The following is a 16113-nucleotide window of genomic DNA, read 5'->3' as shown; positions in this document are numbered from 1 at the left end:
GGGGGTAAGGTCCTCACCTGCGTCCGCCGGAGTCTTCATGGCTCCGCTGGCGCCGCCGTCGCGATCGCGGCCCCCCCCCTCCCCCCCCCTCCCCCCCTCCTCCTCCAACCTCCGCCGCCCCCTCCCCCACCCCCGCCCGGACACGCCCACCGCTCCTCCCCCCCTTCCCCCCCCCCCCCTGGCGTCACCGCCGCGTCCCCATGGCAACAAGCCCCGCCCCCCACCCCGCGCGCCTCCGGATCACGCCCACTCCGCTCTTAAAGGAGCCGCCGGACGGAATTTGGGAAGGGGGGGAGGGGTTGCGGGGGGGGTGGGGAAGGGCTCTGAGACCCCTCTCCCCTCCCCCACCCCGAGGGGACGCTCCCCCCCTCCCCCCCCCCCCAGGATGGGATTTGGGAAATATTTGGGAGAAAGGGGGGCGGGGCCGCTCGGGGCACGTGGGAGCCGCACGTGGCTCGCAGCTCGCCCCTCCCCCCTCCCGCCCGGCGCCGTCGCCCCTCCCCCCCCGCGGGCTATAAATAGCCTCATTAATTATTCAGCTTCCCGCCCGCGGTTAATGAGCCCAGGAGGGGGCGGGGCTCGGCCACGCCCACAGGACCCTCCCCCTTCCCCTCCCCCCCTCCAAGACCCAGCGGGGGCGGGGCCTGAGAGGGGGAGGGGCTTTGGGGAAACCGAGAACGCGCGTGCGCAGGAAGGGGAGTGGCCAAAGCTGCAAGAGGCGTGACCAGGGAGGGGGCGGCGCCTCGGTGGAGGGGGCGGGGTCTCGGCGGCTCCAGCGTGTCACACACGCCCCCCCCCACCCACCCCCCCCCCAAGCCCCGCGGCGCGCGCGCTGATTGGTCCGAGCCTCCGGCCAATGGCGGCGCTCCGCGGTGACCTCATCGCTCGGCCGCCCCGGCTCGCCATTGGCCCACGCTGGCCACGCCCTCGCCGGGCCCACGTGGGGGGCGGGATGGGCGTGGCCACGGGGCCGGCGCGGCCGCTGATTGGCCGCTGCCGGCGGCGGCTCCGCTGTTGCTGAGGGGGAAGCGCGAGGGGCCCGGACGGGGCCGGAGGCGCCGGGAGCGGCGGCCGGGTGAGCTCATCAATATGCTAATGACATGCTAATGAGATGCAAACCGCACGCTGAACCCTTCCGCCGCACCCCCCCACCTCCCCCCCCACCCCCTCACTCTCTGCGTTCCGCCGGGGGGTGCGGCCGCCCCTCCCCCTCTCCCCCCCCCCAGTCAGAACCGGACCGGGGGGAGGGGGTGAGCGGGGGGGGGCGGGGCCGCGCGGGACACGCTGGGAAGTGGAGTCCTGGCGGACTCGCCTTCCCGTGGGGTGCCGCGCGCCGCGGGGCACGCCGGGAGTTGTAGGCCGCGGGTGTGCGGGAAGGGAAGGGGGGGCGCGATCCCGGCGTGCTCCGCGCGGCCCCGCCCCCTTCAAACACCCCCTCCCCCCCCCCCCTCCCGGCGCCCCTCAAAGTAAACAAGCCCGGACGCGGCCTCGGCCCCGCCTACGGCGCTTCCGATTGGTTACTGTACTCCCGGCCCCGCCCCCGGCGCGCCCCCATTGGTCACTGTCAGCGGGGAGTGGGCGGGACGCCGGCCGGCGGAGGGCGGTGTGGATTGGTCGGGGGAGCTGCCAATCTGGCGGTTGTGGGCGCTGATTGGCCGCGGCCGCGGCTGCTCCCGGTTCATTCACCATTTTGTCGGCCGGAGTAAAAGGGGCTCCCGCGGGCCCGGCGGCCGCGGGGGGGGGGCGCAGGTACCGGGGGACGGGGACGGGGGGGCACGGAGACCCCCGAAAGGTGCGGAGAGGGGGAGGGGCACGGGGGGAGGAGTCTCGTGACGTGTCACCCCCGGGGAAGGGGCGGAGCCACCCGGAAAGTTCCCCCCTGCTCCCCTTTTGGGGTGTCCTTTCTCCCCCCTCCCCCCCCCAAAAGTTTGGGGTTCCGCACCCGGGGGGGGATTTGGGGTGACCCCTCCCCCCGCTCTGTCCCCGAGTGTCACTCAATCCCCTCCCCCTATCGGTGTCACCTGCGCCCCCAACAAGGCCCGGGGGGGGGCCGTGACCCCCCCACAATTTTAGGGCAGCCCCCCTCCCCCGAGGTGTCTCGGCTCAGTTTTCGGGGGGGGAAGGGGTCACTCCCAGCATTTCCTGCCCCCCCCCCCCCCCCCCCTTTGGGGTTTTTATTTGGGGGGGTTGGGTGGTCTCTGTACCGCCCCTTCCCCCCGAGTGTCACCCCTCAATCCCCGCGGTGATTTTGGGGTGATGCCCCCTCCCCCCGTCCCCCGCCCCCCCATCCTCTCTGACCCCTCCCCCCGTGTCCCCGCAGGACCCCACGGCCCGGCGGGAGGACGATGAAGCCGGCGAGGAAGGCCGGCGGCTCCTCCTCCTCCTCTTCCTCCTCCTCCTCCTCTTCGGGTCCCCGTGCCGGCCTCCCCCCTCCGGGTCGCCCCAAACCCCCCAAACCCCGCGACGAAGACCCCGCCGGCGGCGACCCCCTGAGCGACCCCCCCCACCGCCACCCCCTCCTCACCACCCCCCTCCCCCTCCCCGCACCCCGACGACCCTCCCCCACCCAGCCGCAAGACCACCACCTTCAAATCCCGCGCCCCCCGCAAAAAAACCCCCCCGGCCACCGGCGAGCCCGGAGATCTTTTGGGCGACCACCCGGGCGACCTCCCCCCGGGCGACCCCCCCCCGGGCGACCCCTCCTGCGACCCCTCCTGCGACCCCTCCGGCAGCGGCTGCTCCAGCACGGACACGGCCAGCGAGCACTCGGCCGACGAGGGCGGGGGTCTCCCGGCGCCCCCTCCCGGCGATCCCCCCGCTCCCCCCCGCCCTGGAAGCCGCGTTCCGCCGGCTCCGTTGCCAACGAGTCCTGGCTCGCCACGACGGCGTTTTCCGCCCGGCCGTGGTCAAGCAGCTCCGCCGCGGCCACGAGCTGGGCGTTCAATTCGCCGGAGACCGCGGGCTCACTTTCCTCGAGGGCGGCTTCCTCGGGGACCCCCCGGCCGTGGTGCTGGACGCCACCCCCCCCCGCGGGAGCGCTGGGTGTGGGCACCGCGGTTTGCGCCCGTTTGGATCCCGCCGAGACGCTTTACCGGCCGGGCACGGTGGTGGAGATCAGCGCCAAACCCCCCTCGTACCGGGTGCGCTTCGCTCCGCCGCCCCCCGCGCCCCCCGTGTGGGTTCCGCGCTCGGGGCTGCGCTTGTTGAGACCCCCGTGGCCGCCGCGACCGCACGGCGAGGAAGAGGAGGACGAGGGCGCCCCGAGACAACCGGAGGACGCCGAAGTTTCCAAGCTGAGCTCGGCTCCGGCGGCGCCGGCTCCTCCTCGGCCCGGCGTTCCTCCCGCCGCTCCTTCTTCCTCGTCCTCGTCTTCGTCTTCCTCGTCGTCGTCCTCCTCCTCCGTCCCGCAGCCCTCGGGGACCCCTCAGCCCAAGTACAAGAAGGGGGACGTGGTTTGCACCCCGAACGGGATCCGCAAGAAGTTCAACGGCAAGCAGTGGCGGCGGCTGTGCTCGCGGGACGGCTGCACCAAGGAGTCGCAGCGCCGAGGTTTCTGCTCCCGACACCTCTCCATGCGCACCAAGGAGCTCGAGGGGCTCCCCGAGGCCCGCCCGGGACCCCCGGGACCGCCGGCAACGCGAGGGGGCAGCGCCGACTTCGAATGGGGCGACGAGACCTCGAGGGAGAGCGAGGGCGACGGCCGAGCTCGCCTGGGGGGCGCTCACCCCTCCGCGGCCCCTCCCGCCAACCCCGACCTGTCGCGATTCGAGTTCGACGAGTGCGAGGCCGCCGTGATGCTCGTGTCCCTGGGCAGCTCCCGCTCGGGCACCCCGAGCTTCTCGCCGGCCTCCACGCAGTCCCCGTTCTCCCCCGCGCCCTCCCCGTCCCCTTCTCCCCTGTTCGGGTTCCGCCCGGCCAATTTCAGCCCGGTCACCGCGTCCCCCCGGGCCCGGGGGGCGGCACCTGAGCTCCGGGACCCCCCGTCCCGGTGAGGGTCTGAGCCCCCCGCCCCCTCCTCCTCCTCCTCCTCCTCCTCCTCCCCCTCCTCCTCCTCCTCCTCCTCCCCCTCCCCCCCCGCCCCGCGCACGACCCCCGTCCGGCGTCCCCCCGGTTTTCCAGCCCGGTTTGACCTTCACGGTTCCGCTGAGCCCCGGGAAGCGCAAAGCGGAGCCGGAGCAGGACGGGGGAGGGGCGGGGGGCTGCGGGGGAGGGGCGATGTTCCGAGCCCTCTCCCCGTTATTCGCCCCCCGCTCCCCCGCGGGGCTCACGGCCGACCCCGGGCCCGGCGCCCGCAGGGTCCCGGCGGTTCCCCGGGGGTCTCCGGTGATCGTTCGGAACCCCGAGGTTCCCCTGCCCGACCCTCCCCCCGCCAGGCCCCGCCCCTTGCCCCCCTCCCCAAAAGCCCCCCCTGGCCGCCCCCGTGCCCATCAACGCCGGGCGCCTGCGCCCCCCGAGCCGCCCCCCTCCCCCCTCGGCCGCGCCCCCCGAGAGGGGAGGGGCCCCTCCCCCACCCGCCGCCGCCCCCTCCCCCGCCGCTTTCGGGGGTCCCCCCCTGCACCCCGTGGCCTTCCACCCCTCCCCCGCCGCGCTCCTGCCCCTCCTGGTGCCCGGAGACTTCGGGACCCCCCCGGCCCCCCGCAAGGAGATCGTCATGGGCCGGCCCGGCACAGGTAGGGGGGGGCTGGGACGGGGGGGAGGGGGGGAGGGGAGGGGAGGGGGCGGCGATGTCATAACGGCGACGGTGACGTCACGGGGGGCGGGGGGGGGGAGACTCGGTGACGTCGCAGCAGTGGTAGTGACGTCACGGATGGGTCGGTGACGTCACAGGGACGTCACACAGGTGTCACAGTGACGTCCCACTTCTGTTGGTGACGTCACAGGGGAGTCACCGCGGCGTCAGTGACGTCGCCGGGACGTCACACAGGTGTCACAGTGACGTCCCACTTCTGTCGGTGACGTCACAGGGGAGTCACCGCGGCGTCAGTGACGTCGCCGGGACGTCACACAGGTGCCAGTGACGTCGCAGAGGTGTCACGGTGACGTCACACGTGTCAGTGACGTCACAGAAGGGGTTGGTGACGTCACAGGGAGGTCACAGTGATGTCACACAGGTGTCAGCGATGTCATAGGAGTATTGGTGATGTCACAGGGGAGTCCGGTGACATCACAGGGCTGTCACCGCAGTGTCGGTGACGTCACAGAGACATCACAGTGACGTCCCACGTGTGTCAGTGACGTCACAGAGAGGCCACAGTGACGTCACAGGGCGGTCACAGCAGTGTCAGTGATGTCATAGCAGTATCAGTGACGCCACAGAGATGTTACAGCATTGTCACAGTGATGTCACGCAGGTGTCGCAGTGACGTCACAGTGTGTCAGTGACATCACACAGGTAGCAGTGATGCCATAGAGGGGTCACAGTGATGTCACAGAGGGGTTGGTGACATCCCAGGGAGGTCACAGTGATGTCACGCAGGTGTCTGATTTCACAGAGCTATCAAAGTGACATCACAGAGCTGTCAGTGACGTCACAGATAGGTCAGTGATGTCATAGGAAGGTCACAGTGACATCATAGGGGTGTCACCACAGTGTCAGTGACATCACAGTGACGTTACAGAGGTGTCAGTGATGTCATAGAGGTACCAGTGGTGTCGCAGTGACATCACAGTGACGTCATGGGGGGGCAGAGCCGTCATCGCGGGTTGTTGCATCACTGTGACGTCGTGGTGACGTCACAATGGGCGCGGTTTCTGTCGTGGTGGGTTTTCTGGTGTAGCGGTGACATCACCGTGACGTCACAGTGCCTGCGCTGCCGTGGTAGTGGTGGGTTTAAAGCCACCTGATGACATCACGGTGACATCAGAGAGGCACCAGGCTCGTGTCAGGATGGCATTACGCAGCCGTGATGACGTCACGGTGGCGTCAGATCGCCTTTTTTTTTTGGTCGCAGTGACGTCACGACCTCCCCGAGGGCGTGGCCTCGCTGTTCCCAGAGTGGGCGTGGCTTTTCCCGCCCGGGGTGGGCGTGGCCTCCCCGCGGCGCTGCGCGCGCATCTCCTCCCCTCTTCCCCCCCCCCCAAACCAGGCGGAGGCGCGGGAGCGCCCTCATTTGCATACGCTCTCCCCGCCGCCCAATCAGCGCGCGGCGCGGGGGCGGGAAGCCCCCTCTGATTTGCATACGCGCTCCCCGCCGTCCAATCAGCGCGCGGCGCGGGGGCGGGAAGCCCCCTCTCATTTGCATACGCGCGCGGGCGCCGCCGGTGCATGCGGAGGGGGAGGGGGAGGGGATGGGGGGGAGGGAGAAGGGGGGGAAAAAAAAAAAAAAAAGGGAAAAGGCGGGGGATCGCCCTCTCATTTGCATACGCGCGCGCCGCGGCCAATGGGAGCTCGGGAGCGCCGGACGCGCGGCCCCGTCCGGCCAATGGCGTGACGGCGGAGGGTGTGAAGGGGGAGGGGGGGGGGGGGGGGGAAGAGTGTTCCGGCGCGCGTGCGCGGCGGGAGCGGCGTGAGGGGAGGAGGAGGAGGAGGAGGAGGAGGAGGAGGAGGAAGGGGAGAGGGGGGGCGGCGCGCGCGCCCGTTCCCTCCCCCCGGTGCGCGCGGCGGGCGCGGGCGGAGGCCCCGAACCGGGACCCCCCCCCCCCCTTCCCCCTCCCTTCCCCTTCCCCCCCTTTTCCTCCTCCTCTTCATCCCGGGAGAAACCGAACTCGGTACCGGGGGGGGGGGGGGAGGGGGGGAGGAGGGGTGGGGTGGGGAGAAACCTTCCCTTCTTTCCCTCCCCCTTCGCCTTCCTCTCTCTTTTCCCCTCCCTTTCTCTTCCCCTCCCCTCCAAACCTCACCCTCCGGCAGCGAACCGCGGCCCCGCCATGTCCTCCTCCACCGCCCTCCCCCCGGCCGCGGCCCCGCGCAGAGGCCTCGGCATGTTCGGTCAGTGCGGGGAGGGGAAGGGAAGGGAAGGGATGAGGGGAGAGGGGGGAGGATTCGGGGTGCGGGGAAAAACGGGGGAGGGGGGCGGCTTGGGCTTGGGCTTGGGTTTGGGGAGGGAATGGCGGGCTTGGTGTGAGGGGGGTTTTGGGCTCCGTGAGGGGGATTTTGGGTGTTCTGAGGCGATCTGGGAGGTTTTGTGAGGGGTCCGTGAGGCGATTTTGGGGTTCCTGAGGGGATTTGGGTGTTCTGAGGAGATTTTGGGTTTCCTGAGGGGATTTTGGGGTTCTGAGGCGATCTGGGAGGTTTTGTGAGGGGTCCGTGAGGCGATTTTGGGGTTCCTGCGGGGATTTTGGGGTTCCTGAGGGGATTTTGGGTGTTCTGAGGCGATTTTGGAGGTTTTGTGATGGATTTTTGTGGGGATTTTGGGGTTCCTGAGGGGATTTTGGGTTTCCTGAGGGGATTTGGGTGTTCTGAGGGAATTTGGGTGTTCTAAACCGATTTTGGAGGTTTTGTGATGGACTTTTGTGGGGATTTTGGGGTTCCTGAGGGGATTTTGGGGTTCCTGAGGGGATTTTGGGGTTTCATGAGAGGATTTTGGGTTTCCTGAGGGGATTTTGGGGTTCCTGAGGGGATTTTGGGGTTCTGAGGCGATTTTGGAGTTTTTGTGATGGATCTTTGTGGGGATTTTGGATTTCCTGAGAGAATTTTGGGGTTCCTGAGGGGATTTGGGTTTCCTGAGGGAATTTGGGTGTTCTGAGGCGATTTTGGAGGTTTTGTGATGGATCTTTGTGGGGATTTTGGGTTTCCTGAGGGGATTTTGGGGTTCCTGAGGGGATTTTGGGGTTCCTGAGGGAATTTTGGGTTTCCTGAGTGGATTTATGTGTTCCTAGGTGATTTTGGTGGTTTTGTGATGGATCTTTGAAGGGATTTTGGGGTTCCTGAGGGGATTTTGGGTTTCCTGAGGGGATTTTGGGGTTCCTGAGGTGATTTTGGAGGTTTTGTGATGGATCTTTGAAGGGATTTTGGGTTTCCTGAGGGGATTTGGGGTTTCTGAGGGAATTTGGGTGTTCTAAACCGATTTTGGAGGTTTTGTGATGGACTTTTGTGGGGATTTTGGGTTTCCTGAGGGGATTTTGGGTTTCCTGAGGAGGATTTTGGGTTTCCTGAGGAGGATTTTGGGGTTCCTGAGGAGGATTTTGGGTTTCCTGAGGGGATTTTGGGTTTCCTGAGGGGATTTTGGGTTTCCTGAGGAGGATTTTGGGTTTCCTGAGGAGGATTTTGGGGTTCCTGAGGAGGATTTTGGGTTTCCTGAGGGGATTTTGGGTTTCCTGAGGGGATTTTGGGTTTCCTGAGGAGGATTTTGGGTTTCCTGAGGAGGATTTTGGGTTTCCTGAGGAGGATTTTGGGTTTCCTGAGGGGATTTTGGGGTTCCTGAGGAGGATTTTGGGTTTCCTGAGGGGATTTTGGGTTCCTGAGGGATTTTGGGTTTCCTGAGGCGATTTTGGGGTTCCTGAGGGATTTTGGTTTCCTGAGGAGGATTTTGGGGTTCCTGAGGAGGATTTTGGGGTTCCTGAGGGGATTTTGGTTTCCTGAGGAGGATTTTGGGTTTCCTGAGAGGATTTTGGGGTTCCTGAGGAGGATTTTGGGTTTCCTGAGGAGGATTTTGGGTTCCTGAGGGATTTTGGGTTTCCTGAGGAGGATTTTGGGTTCCTGAGGGGATTTTGGGTTTCCTGAGGAGGATTTTGGGTTTCCTGAGGGGATTTTGGGTTTCCTGAGGAGGATTTTGGGTTTCCTGAGGAGGATTTTGGGGTTCCTGAGGAGGATTTTGGGTTTCCTGAGGGGATTTTGGGTTTCCTGAGGGGATTTTGGGTTTCCTGAGGAGGATTTTGGGGTTCTTGAGGGGATTTTGGGTTTCCTGAGGAGGATTTTGGGTTCCTGAGGGGATTTTGGGTTTCCTGAGGAGGATTTTGGGGTTCCTGAGGGATTTTGGGGTTCCTGAGGCGATTTTGGGTTCCTGAGGGGATTTTGGATTCCTGAGGTGATTTTGGAGGTTTTGCGATGGATCTTTGTGGGGATTTTGGGGTCCGTGAGGTGATTTGGGGGTTCTGGGGGGATTTGTGGAGTCTGAGGTGATTTTGGATGTTCTGAGGTGATTTTGGAAGTTTTGTGAGGTGCTCCTGAGGGATTTCAGCTTCCTGAGGGGATTTTGGGCTCCCCGAGGGAGATTTTGGGGGATTCCGATGGGATTTGTGGGTTCTGAGGTGACTTTGGAGGTTCTGTGGTGGAATTTCGGGGTTTGTGAGGTGATTTTTGGGCGTTTTGTGATGAAGTGTTCCGTCCGTGAGGGGATTTGGGGTTTCTCAGGTGATTTTGGGGTGCTCTGAGGTGGTCTTGGATGTTCTCAGGTGATTTGGGGTCTCTCTGATGTGATTTTAGGGTTTCTCAGGTGATTTTGGGGTGCTCTGAGGTGATTTTTGGGGATTCTGAGGTGATCTTGCATGTCCTCAGGTGCTTTTAGGTGCTCAGGTGTAATTTTGGGGTTTCTCAGGTGATTTTTGGGGATTCTGAGGTGGTCTTGCATGTCCTCAGGTGATTTTAGGTGCTCAGGTGTAATTTTGGGTTTCTCAGGTGATTTTTGGGGATTCTGAGGTGGTCTTGGATGTCCTCAGGTGATTTTGGGTGCTCTGAGGTGATGTTGGGGTTTCTCAGGTGATGTTGGGTGCTCTCAGGTGATTCCAGGTGTGCTGGGGCGTGGCACTGGGGGCTCAGGTGACAGGAGCGTGGTCGGACCGGGTCACGTGACCGGCGTGGAGCGGCACTGTTGGCATCACGTGACCACGTGTGGGGGACGCGCCCAGTGTCACGTGACCGTCGTGACACACCTGCGGGGGATACCTCTGGTGTCACGTGATCCCTGTGGGGACACCCCCGGTGTCACGTGACCGTTGTGGGGACACCCCCGGTGTCACGTGACTGATGTGGGGACACCCCCGGTGTCACGTGACCGTTGTGGGGACACCTAGGGTGTCACGTGACCGTTGTGGGGACACCTAGGGTGTCACGTGACTGATGTGGGGCCACCCCGACACTTCTGGTGTCACATGACCCCTGTGGGGACACCTAGGGTGTCACCTGACCCCTGTGGGGACACCTAGGGTGTCACGTGACCGTTGTGGGGACACCCCCGGTGTCACGTGACCATTGTGGGGAACACCCCCGGGGTCACGTGACCCCTCTGGGGACACTTCTGGTGTCACCTGACCCTTTTGGGGGATACCTCTGGTGTCACCTGACCCCTGTGGGGACACCTAGGGTGTGCCCAGGTGTGCCCAGGTGTGGCCAGGTGTGGCCAGGGTGTGCCACGGCTGTCCCCTGTCCCCCCCAGTCTGGACCAACGTGGAGCCGCGCTCGGTCCCGGGTGTTCCCGTGGCATTCCCTGGTTCCGTTCCTGGCCCCGAGCCAGCCCGACGCCCCCCCCCACCCCCCCGGCCGGCCTGCAGCCCGTGTCCCACCCCCCCGGGGGGCCAGCAGAGCAAAGGTGAGAGCGACGCACCTGGGGAACAGCCGCACGCGGCTGGGGCACACCTGGGACACACCCACACACACCTGGGACACACCTGGGACACACCTACTGAACCTGGGACACACCTGGGACACACCTGGGACACACCCACACACACCTGGGACACACCTGGGACACACCCACACACACCTGCGACACACCTGGGACACACCTACTGAACCTAGGACACACCTGGGACACACCCACACACACCTGGGACACACCTGGGACGCACCTACTGAACCTGGGACACACCTGGGACACACCTGGGACACACCCACACACACCTGGGACACACCTGGGACACACCCACACACACCTGGGACACACCCACACACACCTGGGACACACCCACCACACACCTGGGGACACACCTACTGAACCTGGGACACACCTGGGACACACCCACACACACCTGGGACACACCCACACATACCTGGGACACACCTGGGACACACCCACACACACCTGGGACACACCCACTGAACCTGGGACACACCCACACACACCTGGGACACACCCACTGAACCTGGGACACAGCCGCACACACCTGGGACACAGCCATTGCACCTGGGGCACACCTGGGACACACCCACACACACCTGGGACACACCTACTGAAACCTGGGACACACCTGGGACACATCCACTGAAGCTGGGACACACCTGGGACACACCCACACACACCTGGGACACACCTACTGAACCTGGGACACACCCACACACACCTGGGACACACCCACTGAACCTGGGACACAGCCGCACACACCTGGGACACAGCCATTGCACCTGGGGCACACCTGGGACACACCCACTGAACCTGAGGCACACCTGGGACACAACCCCACACATCTGGGACACACCCACTGAACCTGGGACACACCCATGCACACCTGGTGCACACCTGGGACAGACCCATACACACCTGGGACACACCCACGCACACCTGGGACGCACCCACTGAACCCGGGGCACACCCGGGACACACCCACGCACACCTGGGACACACCCACTGAACCCGGGGGCGCACCTGGTCACCCCCCAGGTGCGGCCGGCGGGTCTGACCCCCCCTCCCCCCCTCCCCTGCCGTCCCCCCAGAGCCCCCCCGAGTCGGCCGCCGTGGTCCCGGACCCGGGGGGGTCCCGGGCAGGAGCCCGGACGCTGCGGGGGGGCCACTCGCCCCCCCCAGCCCCCCCCCCCCCCGCGGCCCCTCCGGCCCCGCCCCCCGCGGCCACGGCCCCCGCCCAGCGAGGAGGAAACCCGCCCGGGGGGGGGCACCCGGCCGGACAGCGAGACAGAGAGTGACCACGACGACGCGTGAGTGGGGGAGGAGCCACCCCTGAGCCTCACCTGGGCACCTGACCCTGTGTTCTTGTGACCTGTCCCCCCCCCGTCCCCCACCTGTCCCCCTCCCCTGTCCCCTCCCTGTCCCCACCTGTCCCCCTCTCCTGTCCCCACCTGTCCCCACCTGTCCCCTCCCTGTCCCTCCCTGTCCCCTCCCTGTCCCCTCCCTGTCCCCACCTGTCCCCACCTGTCCCCTCCCCCGTCCCCCTCCCCGTCCCCCTCTCCGTCCCCTCTCCGTCCCCTCTCCGTCCCCACCTGTCCCCACCTGTCCCCACCTGTCCCCCACCTGTCCCCACCCGTCCCCACCTGTCCCCCCCCGTCTCCTCCTGTCCCCTCCCTGTCCCCTCCCTGTCCCCACCTGTCCCCTCCCCATCCCCTCACTGTCCCCCCCTGTCCCCACCTGTCCCCCCCCGTCCCCCTCCCATCCCTCACTGTCCCCCCCCTCCCCATCCCCCCCCCCTGTCCCCACCTGTCCCCCTCCCTGTCCCCCCCGTCCCCACCTGTCCCCTCCCTGTCCCCTCCTGTCCCCTCCCTGTCCCCTCCTGTCCCCCCCTGTCCCCTCCCATCCCCCCCCCTGTCCCCTCCCTGTCCCCTCCTGTCCCCCCCTGTCCCCTCCCTTTCCCCCCCCTGTCCCCTCCCATCCCCCCCCCGTCCCCCCCCTGTCCCCTCCCATCCCCCCCCGTCCCCTCACTGTCCCCCCCTGTCCCCCCAGGTTCCTCTCCTCCATCGTGGCCCCAGAGCTGCCCCTCCCGCTGGCCCCGGGCAAGCGCCGGACGCAGTCCCTGAGTGCCCTGCCCAAGGAGGGGGACAAGGACGGCCGCAGCCCCAGCAAGGTGAGCCCCAAGAACACCCCAAGAACACCTCAAAAACACCCCAAGAACACCCCAAAAACACCCCAAGAAACCACCCAAGAACACCCCAAGAACACCCCCAAAGCATCTCCTGAAATTCCCCCTAAAAATCCCCCCACAATGTTCCCCGAAATTCCCCCAGAATTTGCCCAACCCCCCCCCCAAAATCCCCCCAAATTCTCCCCCCAGGGGTGGGGGTCTCACCTTGGCTCCATCCACCAGGGTGTGTCCCACCCCTCCCTGGGTGTGACCCCACCCCTCCCTGGGTGTGTCCCACTGACCCCACCCCTCCCAGGGCGTGTCCCACTGACCCCACCCCTCCCTGGGTGTGTCCCACTGACCCCGCCCCTCCCTGGGTGTGTCAAACTGACCCCACCCCTCCATGGGCGTGTCCCATTGACCCCACCCCTCCCTGGGTGTGTCAAACTGACCCCACCCCTCCATGGGTGTATAAAACTGACTCCACCCTCCCTGGGTGTGTCCCATTGACCCCACCCCACCCTGGGTGTGTCACACTGACCCCACCCCACCCTGGGTATGACCCCGCCCCTCCCTGGCCGCGTTCCATTGACCCCAGCCCCTCCCTGAATGTGACCACGCCCCTCCCTGGGTGTGTCCCACTGATCCCACCCCTCCCTGGGTGTGTCCCAGTGACCCCTCCCCTCCCTGGGCGTGTCCCACTGACCCCTCCCCTCCCTGGGCGTGTCCCACTGACCCCACCCCTCCCTGGGTGTGTCCCACTGACCCCACCCCTCCATGGGCGTGTCCCACTGACCCCACCCCTCCCTGGGGCGTGTCCCACTGACCCCACCCCTCCCTGGATGTGTCCCATTGACCCCACCCCTCCCTGGGCGTGTCAAACTGACCCCGCCCCTCCGCGGGCGTGTCCCGCGCTGACCCCGCCCCCCGCAGCGGGACAAAGGACCACATCCGCCGGCCCATGAACGCCTTCATGATCTTCAGCAAGCGGCACCGGGCCCTGGTGCACCAGAGACACCCGAACCAGGACAAACGAACCGTCAGCAAGATCCTGGGAGAGTGGTGGTACGCGCTGGGGCCGCGCGAGAAACAGCAGTACCACGACCTGGCCTTCCAGGTGAGGTCTGAAGGGTCCCAGGTGGGGTTTGGGGGGTCCCAGGTGGGGTTTGGGGGATCCCAGGTGAGGTTTTGGGGGTCCCAGGTGGGGTTAGAGGGGTCCAGGTGGGGTTAGAGGGATCCCAGGTGGGGTTAGAGGGATCCCAGGTGGGGTTAGAGGGGTCCCAGGTGGGGTTTGGGGGGTCCCAGGTGAGGTTTTGGGGGTCCCAGGGGGGATGGGGCAGTGGTGGTACGCGCTGGGCCGCGCGAGAAACAGCAGTACCACGACCTGGCCTTCCAGGTGAGGTCTGAAGGGTCCCAGGTGGGGTTTGGGGGGTCCCAGGTGGGGTTTGGGGGATCCAGGTGAGGTTTTGGGGGTCCCAGGTGGGGTTAGAGGGGTCCCAGGTGGGGTTAGAGGGATCCCAGGTGGGGTTAGAGGGGTCCCAGGTGGGGTTTGGGGGGTCCCAGGTGAGGTTTTGGGGGTCCCAGGGGGATGGGGCAGTGGTGGTACGCGCTGGGGCCGCGCGAGAAACAGCAGTACCACGACCTGGCCTTCCAGGTGAGGTCTGAAGGGTCCCAGGTGGGGTTTGGGGGGTCCCAGGTGGGGTTTGGGGGGTCCCAGGTCAGGTTTTCGGGGTCCCAGGGGGGATGGGGCAGTGGTGGTACGCGCTGGGGCCCGGCGCGAGAAACAGCAGTACCACGACCTGGCCTTCCAGGTGAGGTCTGAAGGGTCCCAGGTGGGGTTTGGGGGGTCCAGGTGGGGTTAGAGGGGTCCCAGGTGGGGTTTGAGGATCCCAGGTGAGGTTTGAGGGATCCCAGGTGAGGTTGAGGATCCCAGGTGGGGTTAGAGGGGTCCCAGGTGGGGTTAGAGGGGTCCCAGGTGGGGTTGGGGGTCCCAGGTGAGGTTTTGGGGTCCCAGGTGAGGTTTGAGGGATCCCAGGTGATGTTTGAGGATCCCAGGTGAGGTTGAGGGATCCCAGGTGAGGTTTGAGGGATCCAGGTGAGGTTTGAAGGATCCAGGTGAGGTTTGAGGAATCCCAGGTGAGGTTTGAGGGATCCCAGGTGAGGTTTGAGGATCCCAGGTGAGGTTTGAGGGATTCCAGGTGAGGTTGAAGGATCCCAGGTGATGTTTGAAGATCCCAGGTGAGTTTGAGGATCCCAGGTGAGGTTTTGAGGATCCCAGGTGAGGTTTGAGGGATCCCAGGTGAGGTTTGAAGGATCCCAGGTGATGTTTGAGGGATCCCAGGTGAGGTTTGAGGATCCCAGGTGAGGTTTGAAGGATCCAGGTGAGGTTTTGAGGATCCCAGGTGAGGTTTGAAGGATCCCAGGTGATGTTTGAAGGATCCCAGGTGAGGTTTGAGGGATCCCAGGTGAGGTTGAGGATCCCAGTGAGGTTTGAGGATTCCAGGTGATGTTTGAGGGATCCCAGGTGAGGTTTGAGGGATCCCAGGTGAGGTTTGAAGGATCCCAGGTGAGGTTTGAAGGATCCCAGGTGAGGTTTGAGGGATCCCAGGTGAGGTTTGAGGATCCCAGTGAGGTTTGAGGGATCCCAGGTGAGGTTTGAGGATCCCAGGTGAGGTTTGAGGATCCCAGGTGAGGTTTGAAGGATCCCAGGTGAGGTTTGAGGGATCCCAGGTGAGGTTTGAGGATCCCAGGTGAGGTTTGAAGGATCCCAGGTGAGGTTTGAAGGATCCCAGGTGAGGTTTGGGGGTCCCAGGTGAGGTTTGAGGGATCCCAGGTGAGGTTTGAGGATCCCAGGTGAGGTTTGAGGGATCCCAGGTGAGGTTGAGGATCCAGGTGATGTTTGAAGGATCCCAGGTGAGGTTTGAGGATCCCAGGTGAGGTTTGAGGGATCCCAGGTGGGGTTTGAGGGATCCCAGGTGAGGTTTGAGGATCCCAGGTGATGTTTGAAGGATCCCAGGTGAGGTTTGAGGGATCCCAGGTGAGGTTGAGGATCCCAGGTGAGGTTTGAAGGATCCCAGGTGAGGTTTGAAGGATCCAGGTGAGGTTTGAGGGATCCCAGGTGAGGTTTGAGGATCCCAGGTGAGGTTTGAGGGATCCCAGGTGAGGTTTGAGGGATCCCAGGTGAGGTTTGAGGGATCCCAGGTGAGGTTTGAAGGATCCCAGGTGAGGTTTGAAGGATCCCAGGTGAGGTTTGAGGATCCCAGGTGAGGTTTGAGGGATCCCAGGTGAGGTTTGAAGGATCCCAGGTGAGGTTTGAGGGATCCCAGGTGAGGTTTGAGGGATCCCAGGTGAGGTTTGAAGGATCCCAGGTGATGTTTGAAGGATCCCAGGTGATGTTTGAAGGATCCCAGGTGATGTTGAGGGATCCCAGGTGAGTTTTGAGGATCCCAGGTG

The 16113-nt window shown here is 65.1% G+C and overlaps 1 protein-coding gene across 1 annotated transcript; it reads left to right on the top strand.

Moving 5' to 3' along the window:
• Positions 1–200: 200 nt before the first annotated feature.
• On the top strand, positions 201–14314 carry LOC134057643 (protein capicua homolog; the record flags this gene model as incomplete). The annotated part of the gene is given in 13 exon segments (XM_062514615.1): positions 201–310; positions 817–1013; positions 1468–1637; positions 2321–3022; positions 3024–3952; positions 3954–4419; positions 4421–4670; positions 10311–10339; positions 10341–10498; positions 11585–11803; positions 12543–12663; positions 13604–13777; positions 14258–14314. Coding segments are annotated over 13 exon segments (3582 nt in total), but the record flags the coding sequence as incomplete, so codon positions are not given.
• Between the last annotated feature and the right edge of the window lie 1799 nt (positions 14315–16113).

Source organism: Cinclus cinclus, unplaced genomic scaffold (genome assembly GCF_963662255.1).
Source record: "Cinclus cinclus unplaced genomic scaffold, bCinCin1.1 SCAFFOLD_325, whole genome shotgun sequence".
Classification (NCBI taxonomy): Eukaryota; Metazoa; Chordata; class Aves; order Passeriformes; family Cinclidae; genus Cinclus; species Cinclus cinclus.
This window is presented reverse-complemented; position numbering and strand designations above follow the sequence as displayed.